General features: G+C 36.5%; 1 protein-coding gene across 4 annotated transcripts in view; it reads right to left on the bottom strand.

Moving 5' to 3' along the window:
- Positions 1–15,681, bottom strand: part of PARD3B (par-3 family cell polarity regulator beta) — a 1,062,783-nt gene that overhangs the window by 548,938 nt on the left and 498,164 nt on the right. For all 4 annotated transcript variants that reach the window (XM_075180190.1, XM_075180191.1, XM_075180192.1 and 1 more), the window contains exon 17: positions 4,516–4,719. In XM_075180190.1, the coding sequence (XP_075036291.1) occupies positions 4,516–4,719 (204 nt within the window). The remainder of the gene's footprint in view (positions 1–4,515; positions 4,720–15,681) is intronic.

Raw genomic sequence — 15,681 nt, 5'->3', positions numbered from 1 at the left:
GCAATTAAGGAAAAAATCAAATCATTTGAGGTTCAACACATAACAAGTTTGCAACTTGACACCAAAAAAGATTGGTTAAAAAATTACAAGATCAGATTGAGGTATATAGAAAAGAACTCATTTCCTTTCAAAAGGATAAATTTCATTAAGTAAATAGAGATTATACAGAACAAAAAGTGTATAATCAGTGGCTCACTTGAACTGATCAATCAATAAATAGTCAATTCAGAACCCCTAGAGTTACTAGAGGGGGGCAGTGTCGTCAAGCAACATATTCTAATACACAATATTCTTCTTCAATCAGTGACAGTGATGGTGGCAATTCTGGCAATAAATCCAAGTTACCAAATAAGAGACCCCCTTTAGGGGGGACTACAAGGGCACAACTAGGAGGTCCAAGATTAAACCCACCAGAAGGGGCGGTCAGTAGAAGAGGGAGGTCAAAAAGGAATTACAACATACAGAGAACCTAATATTCAATCTCTCCTCACATAAGATCACTCAAGCAGAGACAACAGTGCTTAACCGTGAGTTATCGTTTGTTCCCACTAATGTACAAAGTCAACTAAGTTGTAAGATTGACATTATGAAGCTTAATCGTCAGTTACAATTGAAGTAGTACTTTAATAAAGATAAAAAAACATCAATTCTGGCTTACAAGCTGATATTGAGAAGTCACGAGGTTCCATCATTAAGACTTTTAGAAAATTCAGTGAATAATGAGACATCTAAAGTACACAGATGGTCAAATCTCTCTAAGGGTGAGGCTAGTGCACTGAAAGATCTTAATAAAAATACCAACATTATTATCTGCCCCGCTTACAAAGGAGGCGCTACTGTCATACAGGATACCATGAAATATAAATCAGAAGTATACCGTCAATAGAATGATGTCACTACATATCTAAAGTTAGCCAGTGATCCTTCCAATATGTACCAAAAGGAATTGAATTTACTTATTATAGAAGCCACCAACAGTTAAACAATCTCTAAGTCTACCTGTGATGCACTGATGCAGAAGTTCCCGATTATACCAGTGTTATATACAGTTCCGAAGACACATACAAATGACAAGGAGCCGCCAGGCAGGCCTATTATCTCAGCCCGCGGGTCTTTATATCAACCGATTGCCACATTTTTGGATCACTTTTTTGAAACCATGTATACAAAAGGAGCAGACATATCAGAGATACAACCTCATTTTTATTGAAATTGCAAGATTTTCCACTGCTACCTACAGACAGCTTGCTTTGCACTGGAGATGTATGTAGCTTATACACCAGCATTCCTCATATAGATGGACTTGCAGCAGTAAGAGACTTTATATCAAATAATCCAATATACACAGGTCCACATATTGATTTTTTTCATGCAATTATTAGAACTAACACTAACTAGAAATTTCTTTTAATTTGATGGTCAATTTAATTTACAATGCACAGGCTGTGCAATGGGTTCTAATGTGGCACCATGTGATGCAAATATTTTTATGTTTCAACAAGAGAGAAAATGTTTTTCTCTGAGGCTGAAATTTCGACACAGATTTTTTTCTACACTCTGGATATAGACGACCTCTTCATAATATGGCCCGGCAGCAACAACACATTTAAAGACCTCTTTAAAGCTATCAATAACTCTGACTCCACCATCAAATTTACCTAGGAATATGACTTGCAGGAGATTCACTTTTTCGATATCACAATAAGAAAACAAGGACACAAGGTAGCCACCACTATATACCATAAATCTACAGATAGAAACATTATATTGTTAATAGTCACCATCCTATAGCCCTTAAACAGGGTTTACCCTATTCACAGATGTTGCGAGTTCATCACATCACAAGTTCAATGGAGGATACTCAAATAGAGATGGATTTGATGATTCAAAAATTTCTCAAACGGGGATATTCTAAAAAGCTATTAGATAAAATGAAAGCAAAAGTTTTGAAGATTCCAAAACCTGATACACTTTTGAATAAGATACAGGCAAAATCGGTTAGTAAATTATCGTGGGTACCGTGTTATAACACAAAAAGCCCAAGCACAGTTAAAACAGTCAAGTCTTTGTGGCCAATAATTTAAACGGATCCAGAACTGTCATCGCTAAGAGAAGTCTCAATTATGCCCTGTTATAAACGGGGGCGAAACATCAAAGACCTAGTAATGCACACAGATGTTACAAACATCAAATCATCTGAAATTATTGATAGATTAACAAAAGTACGCATAGGTTGCTTTACGTGTCCAAACTGCATAACATGCCGGTATATGGAGACAGGAAATACCTTTAAACATCCTCATTCAGGCAAAGAATACAAAATTAATTTTATGCTATGCTGCACCAGTACATACATAGTGTATATCATCATGTGCCCATGTGGCCTTTACTATGTGGGCAAAACATCTCTGCAATTCAAGGAAAGGATGGCTCTTCATAGATCAGCTATAAGAATGGCCATAGAAAAACTTAACAGTGAACAACCAGTTGCTAGACATTTTTTGAATGCTAGACACAATATGGCTATGCTCCGGTATAAGATTAATGACCATGTTCCACCATTGCTTAGAGGTGGATATAGAGATAATAGATTAATGCAATTGGAATCTACTTGGATACATCGCTTGAATACAGTGGCTCCATATGGGCTTAATGAGAATCTCCCTCTTAATTGTTTCTTGTAGATCTGGATGCATGCTCCCTGTGAGACTTCCCAGGCTCTTTTATTTGAGCCTTGGTGGTCTCCCATGGACATGCATTCATCAGAATATATGATGTATGGTTAGTAGTTTATAGCTGCTTTATTTAGATATGATTATGCAAATAATAGATGATGTATTTATACAGTATCATTATATATAGAAATCCAGCTTGCAACTGTTTTTGGTAGTATTAATGGTTAATACATGTATTAATAACAGTAAGAGGTCTCTTCACTAAATATAGCTTATATATACATGCAGTTATTGGTAAGTCACACTGATATTTTGTATAATGTGTGGCTTTGCCATTTGTATATCAACATTTTCAGCATTTTCCTTTGCTTTTTAAATTTTTTAATTTTGTGTAGTTTTAAATGGTTATAGCACTTTAGATGGTTATCCAGCGATCAGTGGGTAAATAGATGCTGGTTAAATACATTTGATTTAAAATATTTGTGTTTTTTTGCATGTTTACAATTCCGGTTGTCATGGTGACGCTTGTTAGCTACGCCCTTTATGACAATGTTGCTCTGCGTTGTTTATTCATTGGCAGTTTTGATCTAGTGGGAGTGTTATTCCTTTGCAATGCATGCTAGGATAGCAGAGCAAACAGTCAGCTCATTTCACATTGCAGCAGGTGTAAGTTATGTTAATTATGCTGTGCACTATATGTATTGAGTATGAGGAAACTACTATACTGAAACTTTGTAATAGATTAAATACACCCTTTTTACTACAATTTGTCTTAAGTCCTTAAGTGCCGCATCACCTGGAATCTATACTACCTCCCTCAAAGTTCTCCCTGAACAGTAAGGGACTCAAAACACAGTGTGCTTTTGTGTTAAACACAACTTCCATGTAATATTATAACACTCAATAGCACTAAAGCTACATCGAACTATTAGATCCCCTTGTGCATTATGAGATACTGTTAATTTTGCATGCTATGAGGAATTCTAATAAATATTAGCCTTATTTACATGGACTATTACAGTTTATTGACATACCTTAATTGTTTTAATTCAATAATAATATTAAGCATTGCCGGTCACTTATTAATATAACTTATTATTTTTTTTTTAGGACTGTTGAGTATTGATACAGTATTTTGATAGCACCTGGAAATTCTGTATATGGTAGAGTCCCCACTAATGTTTTGCTAATTTTGACTATAAATGTTTTTACTTTAAATTTAAACTGAAAAGAATTTTTCACATTTGTGAATTTTATTTTAAAGCATATATATTATTTTTTTGTACAATATGTTGGCAGCTGTGCATAAAATACTACTGAATGAGATTGCATTGATTAATGGAAACTTAAACAGTTTGGGTGGCTCTGGTGCTCTAAAAAAAAATGTACACTAAGTAAATATTTTAGGAGTTCTTAGGGTTTCAGAAGAATGCTTCTGGCCTGATTCACTATGGAAACTAAGGCAAAAGGAGTAAATTTGCTCGGGGACAAACCACTTTACAATGCTAGGGGTGCAAATGAGTTTATTATTTTGCACATAAGTTAACAATTGGCTGTTTTTTTCACGTAGCAGAGCTTCATTTTTACACTGGAATTAAAACTTAATCTAGCACATGCCTTACCCCAACTTTAAATCTGTCCCAACATTTTAAATTTACCTCCCTCCTCCAATGCAACATGGTTTTGCCAAGGTGCAAAGTTACTCCTTTTTTTGCTTTACTTTCCTTAATGAATTAGGCCCTTCATCTTTTTATAACAGCATAAATTGTTATTAACAGCAGCCAAGAAGTGTATAACATACTATACACTATGTATTACGCATAAATAATGGCTCATGTACCTTCCTCTGTGTCTGGTGCATCGTAAGACTTATCAATTGCAGCCCGAAAGCTTTCATTACAGCCCCTGCCACGGACCATATGTGGTCTGGGTCTATAGAATGGAAGCTCATTTTTCTTGACCTCTGCCACTGCAGTCTGAAGACTTTCGAGAGAACTAGACATCCTCAGACCTAAACGTGGGCCGAGATCTTTTCCAGGGAAATCTGCAAAAAGAGAATTGTTGGTTACTTTTTTAATATTTTTAACATTCAATTTTAACACTCTAAAAACAATGTAGAAATCCACTAGCAGCAGTGCCATGAGAAAAAATTACTATAATAATAATTACCATTTTTATAGGCTGTTATTAATGTGCACAATTGTCAAAAGTCATATGGCTACCATGGCAACTAGTCATGTGGCACATAATTTAGGGACTTAGGAACACCCCTGAGCTCTGTCTGCTCTGAGCACTATAAAATCCTCCCTCACCTTCTCCCCCTCTGCCTTCACCTGACATACTGAGAGCTGTTAGTCTGTGTGTTTCTGGCAGCCATATGGTCTGCCCTCCAGAGAGATTCAAATTAGATAATGATTTGTAGAAGGACAACTAAGAAAAATAATGCTTAAAAAGGTACTTTTCCTAAGTTTTTAAGAAATAAAAAAAAAATTCAATGTGGGAAGTAAAAGCCGACATTAGTAATGCTAAGAGCTATTATAGCTATGGGCAGCATGGTGGCTAAGTGGTTAGCACTTCTGCCTTACAGCACTGGGGTCATGAGTTTGATTCCCGACCATGACCTTATATGTGAGGTGTTTGTATGTTCTCCCTGTGTTAGTGTGAGTTTCCTCCGGGTGCTCCGGTTTCCTCTCACACTCCAAAAACATACTGGTAGGTTAATTGGCTGCTAACAAGTTGACCCTAATCTGTGTGTGTGTGTGTGTGTCTGTTAGGGAATTTAAACTGTAAGCCCCAATGGGGCTGACTGATGTGAGTGAGTTCTCTGTACAGCACTGCAGAATCAGTGGTGCTCTATAAATAAACCGCAGAGGAAACCGCACTATTAAATATTATTTAAACCAAGGCTTTGGCAGAATTAGAAGCAAAATGCCATTGAACAAAACAATATACATTTTAAAATCAGATATCAAATGCACAAATTAAAAAAAAATTCTATGGGTGGACCCAGGCCAGTTCGGTTGCTTAACTCCGCTACTCCATCCTTCACTTGCCAGTTCTGCAGTAATCAGGGTACCCCACGCTAAGTTTCACTTTCTAGCGTGCCTGATTCACTCTCCGGGGTCCACTGGATTCCTACTATAGAGTGCTGGCTGAATTTCTGCCCGAAGCTGAGATTGTGGCCCCTCTAGACAGTTACACCTCTGCTTCAAACAGCCACAGACTTTTGTTGTTCTGGACACCCCAAACGGATTCCCCTCTATGCAAAAGGAAGGACAAGCCTTCCCTCTCCCTGACGGCCTCTCATTCTTCCACACTAAGGGATTTCCAACTCCTGCAGGCAGTGATGTGCCGAATTCCCACACCCGGTGCGGGACTCGAACAATCCAGGTACTGTCTGCTATCTCAGTGCAACCCTTCCTGCCATACAGACACAATCCAACAGACAGCAGAATATAGCTGGACACTTTCTATAATCAATGTGGCTTGCTTCTGTTCGCAGATCCCAGGACTGGAGGTCGCCCTCTGCTCCTCTATCCTACCCTGACCCCTTTTCCAAGCTTTCACAAGAGTTGGGCCCCTGATCTGTCCAGTCAGGTCTGCATTACACCTGGTGTTATTCGTTCTTTGTAGTGCTGGCTTGCACACACAGCAGGAGGGAATAACCTTGGAATATGTGAGGTTAGATTGCTAATCATCAACATCATCATCAACATTTATTTATATAGCACCAGCAAATTCCGTAGCGCTTTACGATTGGGAACAAACATTAATAAGACAATACTGGGTAATAAATACAGAGAGGTAAGAGAACCCTGCTCGAAAGCTTACAATCTATAGGATCCTGATTTTTTTTGGACTTCTATGCCTGGGTACACACTACAGGGATTTCAGACGATTATCGGGAAAACCAGATAAACGACTATTCTGCACGATATTACAGTAGTGTTGACACTGCAAAGATGAGCGATTGACATTCCAAAGCTCATTGTATCATTTCATTTGATTTTCAAACTGAACTGAAAATATCATTCAGCAATGGAATTGTTGTTCCAATTCTGCAGTGTGTATGCACTCACGATCATGATCTCCATAGATTTTACTGAGTCATGATCTTTTCAGCCGATGATTATGACAAATGAAGAGCACAAATCTGAAGATAAATCCTGTAAAACGTGTTTAGTCTGTACACATGAATCGGCATGCATTTTTTTTTTACCAGTGGTTGTAGAGAACACACCAGGAGAAAATTTCTGTAGTGTGTACCTAGCCTATTTCTCCCAGCACTACCTTGTTTTTTTGTGTTTCTTCTTTACTCATTCTTGCCATGTACCTGCCCCCCCCCCCCCCGCCTTCCTCTCCCTCCTGCTTTTTTCCATCCCCTCTCAATTCTGTTACAGAAAAATGTGAGGATTCAACTGTCTGTTCACCATTGTTTATTGAAACAGTCACCATCTGTTTCCTTTATAAATAAAGAGTTTAAAAAATAAAAAAAACATTTTCTATGAAAATTATAGAAACAGGTAAGAACCATTTGGTCCACCTAGCCTAACCATTTTTTTATTCCTAAAAACCTTTACTATATTAGGGCCTTAGCTTTTTTTTTTTTTATAGCATTAGGATACTGTATGTACCTACCATATTTAAATTAACCTACCTTATTAACCTCTCCTACCTCTATTGGAAGGCTATTCTATGTATTACCCTTTTGGGGACATAATTTTCCTCAAATTTTCCATTAAACCAGCTTCAGTGTATGTACTCTTATTTTAATACTTCTTTTCCTCTATATAAATCTTACCTCCTATAACTTGTTAAAACTCATGATATATTAGAATGATAATCCACCTCTCCCTTATCTGACTCAAACTATAGTTAATGAGGTCCTTTAGTCTTTTCTGGTAAGTTTTGTGGTACACAATTTCAGTCCTTCTTTACAATATTTCTAATTTATGTTCTTCAAGATTTGGCCACCAAATATGCAATTAGTATTCTAGATAAGGTCTCATCAATGTCCTATAAAATGGAATCACCACCTCTCTCTTTCTGCTATTACTTCATCTTCCATTACAACCTAACATACAACTGCCCTTTCTCCAGCAACATTGCCTGTGTACTTTTAAGTCACTTCAAATTAAGTGAATTCAATAGACTCCTAGAGCTCTTTCCTTAGTGCTTTTTGTGCCATTGCATTATATTCAGCCTTTGGATTTGTGAGTCTGCAGGACATGATTATGCATTCCTTACCAATAAACTGTAGGTGCCACACTCATGGTCTCCCCGTTATCCAATAATCATATCTACTAGGCCATTTATCAAATCCCAAACATTACAATGCTTAACATTGCTGTCTTCCAGAGCTGGGGCCATAAGTTTGATACTGACCAGGGCATTATCTACGTAGAGTTTGTATTCTCCTTGTGTTTGTATGGGTTTCCTCCAGGTGCCCTGGTTTCCTCTCACACTCCTTAGTGTAGATCAGTGTGGTAGGGAATATAGATTGTAATCTACACTGGGGAAGGGACTAATGTGAGTTATTAAATGTTCTCTATAAAGAGCTGCATAAAATGTAAGTGCTATATAATGTAAGTGCCATATCATGAGCAGGGCCCTCTTTCCTTGTGTGCTCCTTCTACTGTTTCTCAACCCTCTGTACCTCTTGGCCTGATCGCTAGCCCTGTTTTCCCTGTTTTCTTAAGCTTTGGCCTTCTTCTCTGATTCTACCATCCCTTTCACTATCTGTCCCAGATTTAATCTGCTTTACCCTGTCACCTGTGTTTATATATATTTTTGTATCATATTGTGTCTTTGTTCTGTTTTCTGTATTTGTAATGTACGGCGCTGCGGACCCTTTGTGGCACCTTATAAGTCAAAGATAATAATAATAATAATAATAATAATAATAATAATAATAATAATAATAATATTAATATAAATAAAAGGATACTTCCACCCAAACTGAAAACAAACTGGAAATTTTGTGGAATATTTCAGTTTGACCTGATGTCTTACTTTCACATGATTCTGCGAGCCAACCAACACAATATCGTTGCATAAGTCTGCTACAGTGTGGAAGATTTGTGTGGAATTAGCACTTAAGTAAATAGTTCTATATTAATCGATCCTGTTTAAGTTGTAATGCCAAGATAGACTTATGACAACTGTTTATTCTTTATATTGAATGCCTCTTTATTTTGGACTCACTCTGAAGTTTCACAGAGGGTAAAAATGTGAAAACATTTTGTAGGCTGTTGTGAATTCCACATGTTTTATCCAGCTCTGCTTCCATGTGTAATATCAAACATATAAGCATGAGCGTCAAGACCACCCATCTAGAGTACCTGTTTTCCTTACTCCTTGCTGTACTCGTGTCAGGGTCAATAAACATAAAAGGCTTTAGATGAGATAAAGCTACCTCCAATATTGCTTAACACACAAGTGGACAGCTAGGACAGCTCAAACTATTTTTTAAGTTATAAGTTCAGGTTGCAAAATAAACTGATTAACAGTGTTTGATTAAATGACTTTAAGCAACAGAAAAATATAGTCAGTGATAATTTAAAAGAGAGATAGTACATGGATTTTCATAACCAAAATCATAGCTAAAAACAAATATTGTAGAGTGGTTTTGTGTTTCAGATATTTACAAATTTACAGAAATGCCACACAGGAATTCCATTTGTCCGTGTGACAGACTTTTGTTTTTTGTTAGAATACATTTATTGTGCATGGTGTAATGTACAGGAATATAAAAAAATCATATACAATGGCAATTCAATCGCAAAATCATATACAATGGCAATTCTTTGAGTCAATATTTTGCCTGTTGTTTATTCAGATCATGACACAGCCCAGGGAATAGATAGAATTTCCAAAGACGAACTGACTATTTCAGAGTCATATGTGACAAACAAGGCATTCTGATTAGCATGTGAAAGGAGCATAAAGGACCAATCATGGCTGCTTGTTGAGTGTAAATAAACTCACCACTCCCAACAGAAACGTCCTACTCCAGAGATATAACATAAACACAGACAGTAATTTTACATTTACTTTGCTGCACACAACACAAATACATTTGTGTTTATTATTTATTTTAGGAAAAAAAATCTGATCTTTAATTTCTTATTAGAAGGTCCAGTTTTAAAGGGAAAGAGATTTTTCTATCGCACCGTTGTGGGAAATTCCCTCTAATGTTTTATTCACAGAATGTTCTGTAGAAATATAAAAGAGGGGTGCTACCATTAACTGATTCTGGATAGAAAAAGGAAAGACTAGGAGTTAATTTATAAGGTGCACTAGAATTCCCAAATCAAATGTAATCATAATAGATGACAATGAAATAAAATATAGCTTTTATTCAAAACATAATAAAATAAGATTAAAATTAGCAAAATGATTGTAATGAACAGTGAAAGTTAAAACTTGGATGCTCTACCATTTTACTTCTATAATATTGTGAAAGGACAATCTTTATGAATCATTCCTATATTGGAATTGGACATTATGCTGAACAATACTAGAACGTCCAGTTTTAGCCAGTAACTTATTTTAAAGGCAATAAATAACCACAAAATACCAAGAATAAAAAACTTAGCAATGTCCTGAATTACAATCGAAACTCCAAGAAACCAGAGAGTAGATCTGTTGACCAGGTCACATTTTGCTCTTTGTTTACAAATTACTTTTGTAATGTCTGCTGCTATTCTCAAGTTAGTAAGTGCTGAAATGGATTTAGAACCTTAATGTGTGTTGAAAAACGAGGTTTTAACAAATCAGACAATTCTTTAAACATCATGTGTAGTGAAACCTAGGTACAGTAAACATGTGCAATCTTTGCAGCAGCAATTCTATCAACAATTAATGTTACCACCAGTGCTGCAAAAGAAAGTCAGCAAGGTGATTCTACTTTTGATAGATTTGTTATTAGTCATTTTATGGAAATACTTGGAATTAAATACTTGTTGTCTGGACTGGGTTTCTGATGCTGCTTTTGTAGCAAGGCCTCTAGCAGCAATATGAAGGGTAGTAGTGAAAACTAAGGCCCCAGAGTTTGGTCACAATGGGGTGAAAATAATTTGGGACTGAACCAGTGCAGCCATTCCTACTATTAGTATGCACTACTGACCATGATTATAACATTATACTTGTTTCTGATGTCATCATGCCCGACATATTCAGTGAGGAGCTGTGTAGAGAGGAGCTTTAAGAAAGAAGACAGAAGAAAAATAAGAAAGAAGGCAAAGTAGGGTAAATAAAGGAACAGAGGGATAATAGTGATAGGAAACAGCAATGGTGGGGAAAAGAAAGAAGGAGGGCGCAGTGTAATGGTGAAGGGGTGCAGTGTGAGCGTGAAGGGCTGTAGTTTGAGCGTGAAGGGGTACAGTATAGTGGTGATGGGGCGCAGTGTAGTGGTGACGGGGCGCAGTGTCAGCGTGAAGGGGCGCAGTGTGAGCGTGAAGGGGCCCAGTGTGAGCGTGAAGGGGTGCAGTGTGAGCGTGAAGGGGCGCAGTGTGAGCGTGAAGGGGCGCAGTGTGAGCATGAAGGGGCGCAGTGCGAGCGTGAAGGGGCGCAGTGTGAGCGTGCAGGGGCGCAGTGTGAGCGTAAAGAGGTGAAGTGTGATGGTGAAAGAGCAGTGTGAGCGTGCAGGGGCGCAGTGTGAGCATAAAGAGGCGAAGTGTGATGGTGAAAGAGCAGTGTGAGCGTAAAGGGGCGCAGTGTAATGGTGAAAGGGCACATTATGATGATTTTTGTACATAGTGTTGTTTTATTTTGTTTGATCTTATTCCTGTTAATGAGTGCTGTAAACTGTTCTTTGACAAAAATATAATTGAAAAAAATGTATAAAATATATTCTTTTCCCTTAGATTTATGTGCATTATTTGTGCAAACAACTTAATAAGTATTTCTGTCCTGCCCTAAATACTTATTACGTTATTTTGACAATGTTACTTATAAAACTGGACTTCTCAGTAATTATTTTGGATTTTGTTGGGGTGCCTTGAAAAAATTATGGAGACCCTAAGGGGGCATGAACTGAAAAATTTTAGGAACCAATGGTCTGTATCATAGATATCTTCGTTGTTCACTAAAGTTTCAATCACTTACACCATCCCCATGAGGATGGCGCTTCCAACTTTTATCTATACAATTTGTCCTTATCGTTTTGCATACTCCCCTCTTCTGTGTTTATTGAGCTATATTATTTTACTGTCAGCTGCAAATTTGGGCACCATACTCCGTAGGCCAACTTTCAGGTCATTAATAAAAACAGGTGCTAGTACTTAATATTAAATAATTATGTTATATTCTATTTGTTTATGTTTCATGATAGTTACCCATGTCAGATAACTTAATTATATATTAATATAGCATATTATTTTATTCTATACAAAGTCACAATTGTTGTTGTAGTCAATTAATTTGGCCCTTGTAAGCTTGCTTTTAATGACTTGCCTTATTTCTGTTATATCTTGTCCATTCAAAATAAATAAAAAGTAAAAAAAAATGTGGTAACTTAGTAATAACTGTAACCACATTGGATAATCTTCCATTATCCCTATGTTTTCTATACTTAAGCCAGTAACCAACCAATGTACTTTTACTCCTAAACTTAGAACATATATCCCTACTTTTGGGAGCTCCCCTCCTGGAATTCCAGTAGGGGAGGTCTTAATTCAAGTGCGAGGGTGTGCCGAGATTTATGTTATCATGGCCCGACCCTCTACAGCAAAATGATGTAATCGTGACCAAAGTGACATTAAAGGAATTAAAAGCAAAATCAGGAAGAGTAGCCTGAGAACACTGCCCAAAATTCTGGAGTCTCCCAGACTCTTATTTGGGACACTATCAAAGGACTTTGAAAAAAATCCAAACATATTATAACCACTGTATTAAGCTAGGTACAAACTACAGGATTTTCACCAGATTATTGTGCCAATCACGCGATAAACAACTGTTGGGTCCGATATCGCGTTAGTGTGTATGCTTCCATGATCATGTTTTATAGCACCAAAGCACATCATATCGCTTGATTTTGATTTTATAACTGGACTTAAAATCTCTATAAACGATGGAATGTTGTCAGGCAAATTCTGCAGTGTGTACGCACTCACAAGCAGCAGTGTAGGCAGAGTTTACAGAGTCACAATCTTTTCAGCCGCCGGTTATGACAGATGAAGAGCAGAGATCTGAAGGTAAATAGTGTAAGTGTGTACACGTGATTCGGCATGCTGATGCGGGATTTCAGTTGTTGGTAAAATTATTAAAGATACTACCTCCAGAGAAATTTTCTGTAGTGTGTACCTAGCTTTACTCAGAATTAATTTACACCTTACCTCTTTATACAATCTAATTAAATTGGGGACAATGGCAGTTATTAGTCATTGAACAGAAAAAAAATCTTTAGCACTTTGCTGGAGAACTGAATCGTTTCCAGAATTCAAGGAGCACCCACTTGACATTTTGTTAAGGCTGTATATTTAGTGGATGGAAATTGCAAACAAAGAGACCTATTTAAAGAGCACAGAAATATGTTGTTGGTAAACAAAATCCAAATATACATGAAGAAGCTATTTGTTAGCATATCTTTTTTATGTAATAGTAAGAAAAATCAAAGGCTTTCATTATTAATAACAAATGTAATATATTGAGCTTTACATAAGAGTCCTTGTATAATACTGAGAAATTACTGTCGCTTAGTGATATTATTGCACATGTCATAGGGGAATAATTAGCATATCTTGTGTTTGAAATGAAAAAAAATAAGAAAAAAGGTATACTCCGTGGAATTCAGTTTATCCTTTTAATTAAATAAATGATTGCAAGTACTTTTAGCTAAGCCACCTAAAAGGTTGTGCTATGGTTAAAACTTTCAGATTATAATAACCACTAACCATAAATCTATATAGAGTCTTGAATGCTGAGTTTGTTGTTACCTCCACTCTGCATCATACAATGCCTAACCATTGTTATATACTAGAAGATATATGCTCTTTTACAAAACTATACATACCAATACATTATCCTAGATATAGAAATAACTTAAAACTGTAATTATTAATAAACGTTAAAGTAACAAACATAACTGCTCGGTATGTAATATGAACTTGCTAACCCACATACCTCTATATTTCTTTTGTTTATTATTAAGCATTCTTAACCTCCAGATAAAGTCAATGTGATATTTGATTTAAGTCCATAAAATTACTATTTATTTCCAATATTAAAGAACTGAGCTTATGAACCACAGAGAATGTTCACACTGGCGTTTGTCAAGCTGTGTGTTAACTTGGCATAAGAGATCAAATATAGAAATAATTGACTACTATGATAAATGTGCTATCAGTGCAAACACTTCAAGCTTCGCCAATGGTCTGTTTGGTAGGGTTATTGTCTGCTAAGGACATACATGTTGCTAATTTCGCTAATGATGTAGACCATATCCCCAATGCAAGGTAAATAAAATGCTTCAGTTCATAAAAACAGGGATGAAACAAAGTTGCCCACATATTTGGCATCATTAGGCACTTTGATACCAAACCGCTGAGTTTCTAAAAGCCATGACAACATTGAGTGTGTTAGCCATGCCTATGATCAGCTGCACCACCAGAGTTGGTGCAACCTGACTGAGCGCTATAAGTGGCTTGCTTGGTTGAAAAATAAAATGGAGTAACCATAGACTATAATAGAACAGTGTCCCCTAGTGGTTAGATAAAAACATAGCTGAATACAGTTTACCTGACTATACTAATTATAACTTTCAAGCAAAACGCATCTAAAGCATGAGTGTACACTTTTGATTCAGTAAGGCAAGCCAGGAAATGATAAAGGTTTAAAAAAATATATATTTAATAATCTCCATTTAAACAAAATAGTAGGGATTACAGGATAGATTTGAGAAGTTTGAATAAGATCCCTCTTGTTATTACTTCTCAGTAGGTGACTGTTACCCCACTTAATTGTTTCTTTATGTTGCTTGTTAAACACAATGTAGATTGCTTTGCTCTACTGCTCATTCATAGAGATGTAGTGGAGAAGAACAGATTGGAAAAACAGCAGATTACAAAGCCATGTCTCCCGAGAGGGTTCTGCCAGTTTTGTAATTGATCAGTCTCAAATGAATGAGCAGTAAACATTCCACTAACGGGTGATTACTTTTGTCTGAAATTTCTATCTTTTTGCTAAGATCCTCAATAGATTTTGTTTGCTTAATTAGATACGGAAATGGGATAGTCTAAGAGATAAGGGATATAAATTGGTCTCTTGCTTCCACAGCATTGGCAAGCATACCCTTGCTCATATTGACAGATATCTCATGCACACAAGTAGTGACATGCCAAAGGGCAGATAAGTGGCATTCAATGTAATTATTACAAATGGGAACTCATCTCTCATTATGCCTTGGAGGAGGAGCGCATTTCACCAGCATAGAAAACAATGGCGCTGACCTCGAGCCAATCCCTTTATCTCAATATTTTCCACATTGCGGAAACATTGAGTAATAGGCGTGCAAAGAAAATTAATTAAGTTGCATCCAACAACATTTTGTGGCCCATTATATTTAATATCTTCATTAGTTATAACAAATATGCGGAAGGGAAGGAATACGTTTTTGCCTCTGACCCCGTTATTTCAGTACTGACATGTGTAAACAAAATGATTAACTTAATAGATACAGTATTGGAGCTGGCAAACAGGGCAACAACAGTTTAATGTCAACAAGTGAAAATAAATCATATAGCTGGAAAATGGAAATTTGGTCATATAGAATTTATTAATTATACTACATCAACACCACACAAGAGACAAGGAACTATTATTGTTTAAAAACAAAATCCACATATTAATTTACTTCATTTAGTCCCTCATTTGTTAAAAAAGAGCAAATTACTGTTATAAACTTTATTTGTGTCTGGTGGAAAAATATTCATGTATAAATATATTATTTGTGATCTATCTACTTGCAAGCTGAAGGTTTCAGCCAACATGTATTAAGTGAGTTTGA

This window comes from Mixophyes fleayi, chromosome 7 (assembly GCF_038048845.1).
Source record: "Mixophyes fleayi isolate aMixFle1 chromosome 7, aMixFle1.hap1, whole genome shotgun sequence".
Lineage (NCBI taxonomy): Eukaryota > Metazoa > Chordata > Amphibia > Anura > Limnodynastidae > Mixophyes > Mixophyes fleayi.
Note: the sequence above shows the minus strand (reverse complement) of the source record. Positions and strands in the feature narration are given on the sequence as shown.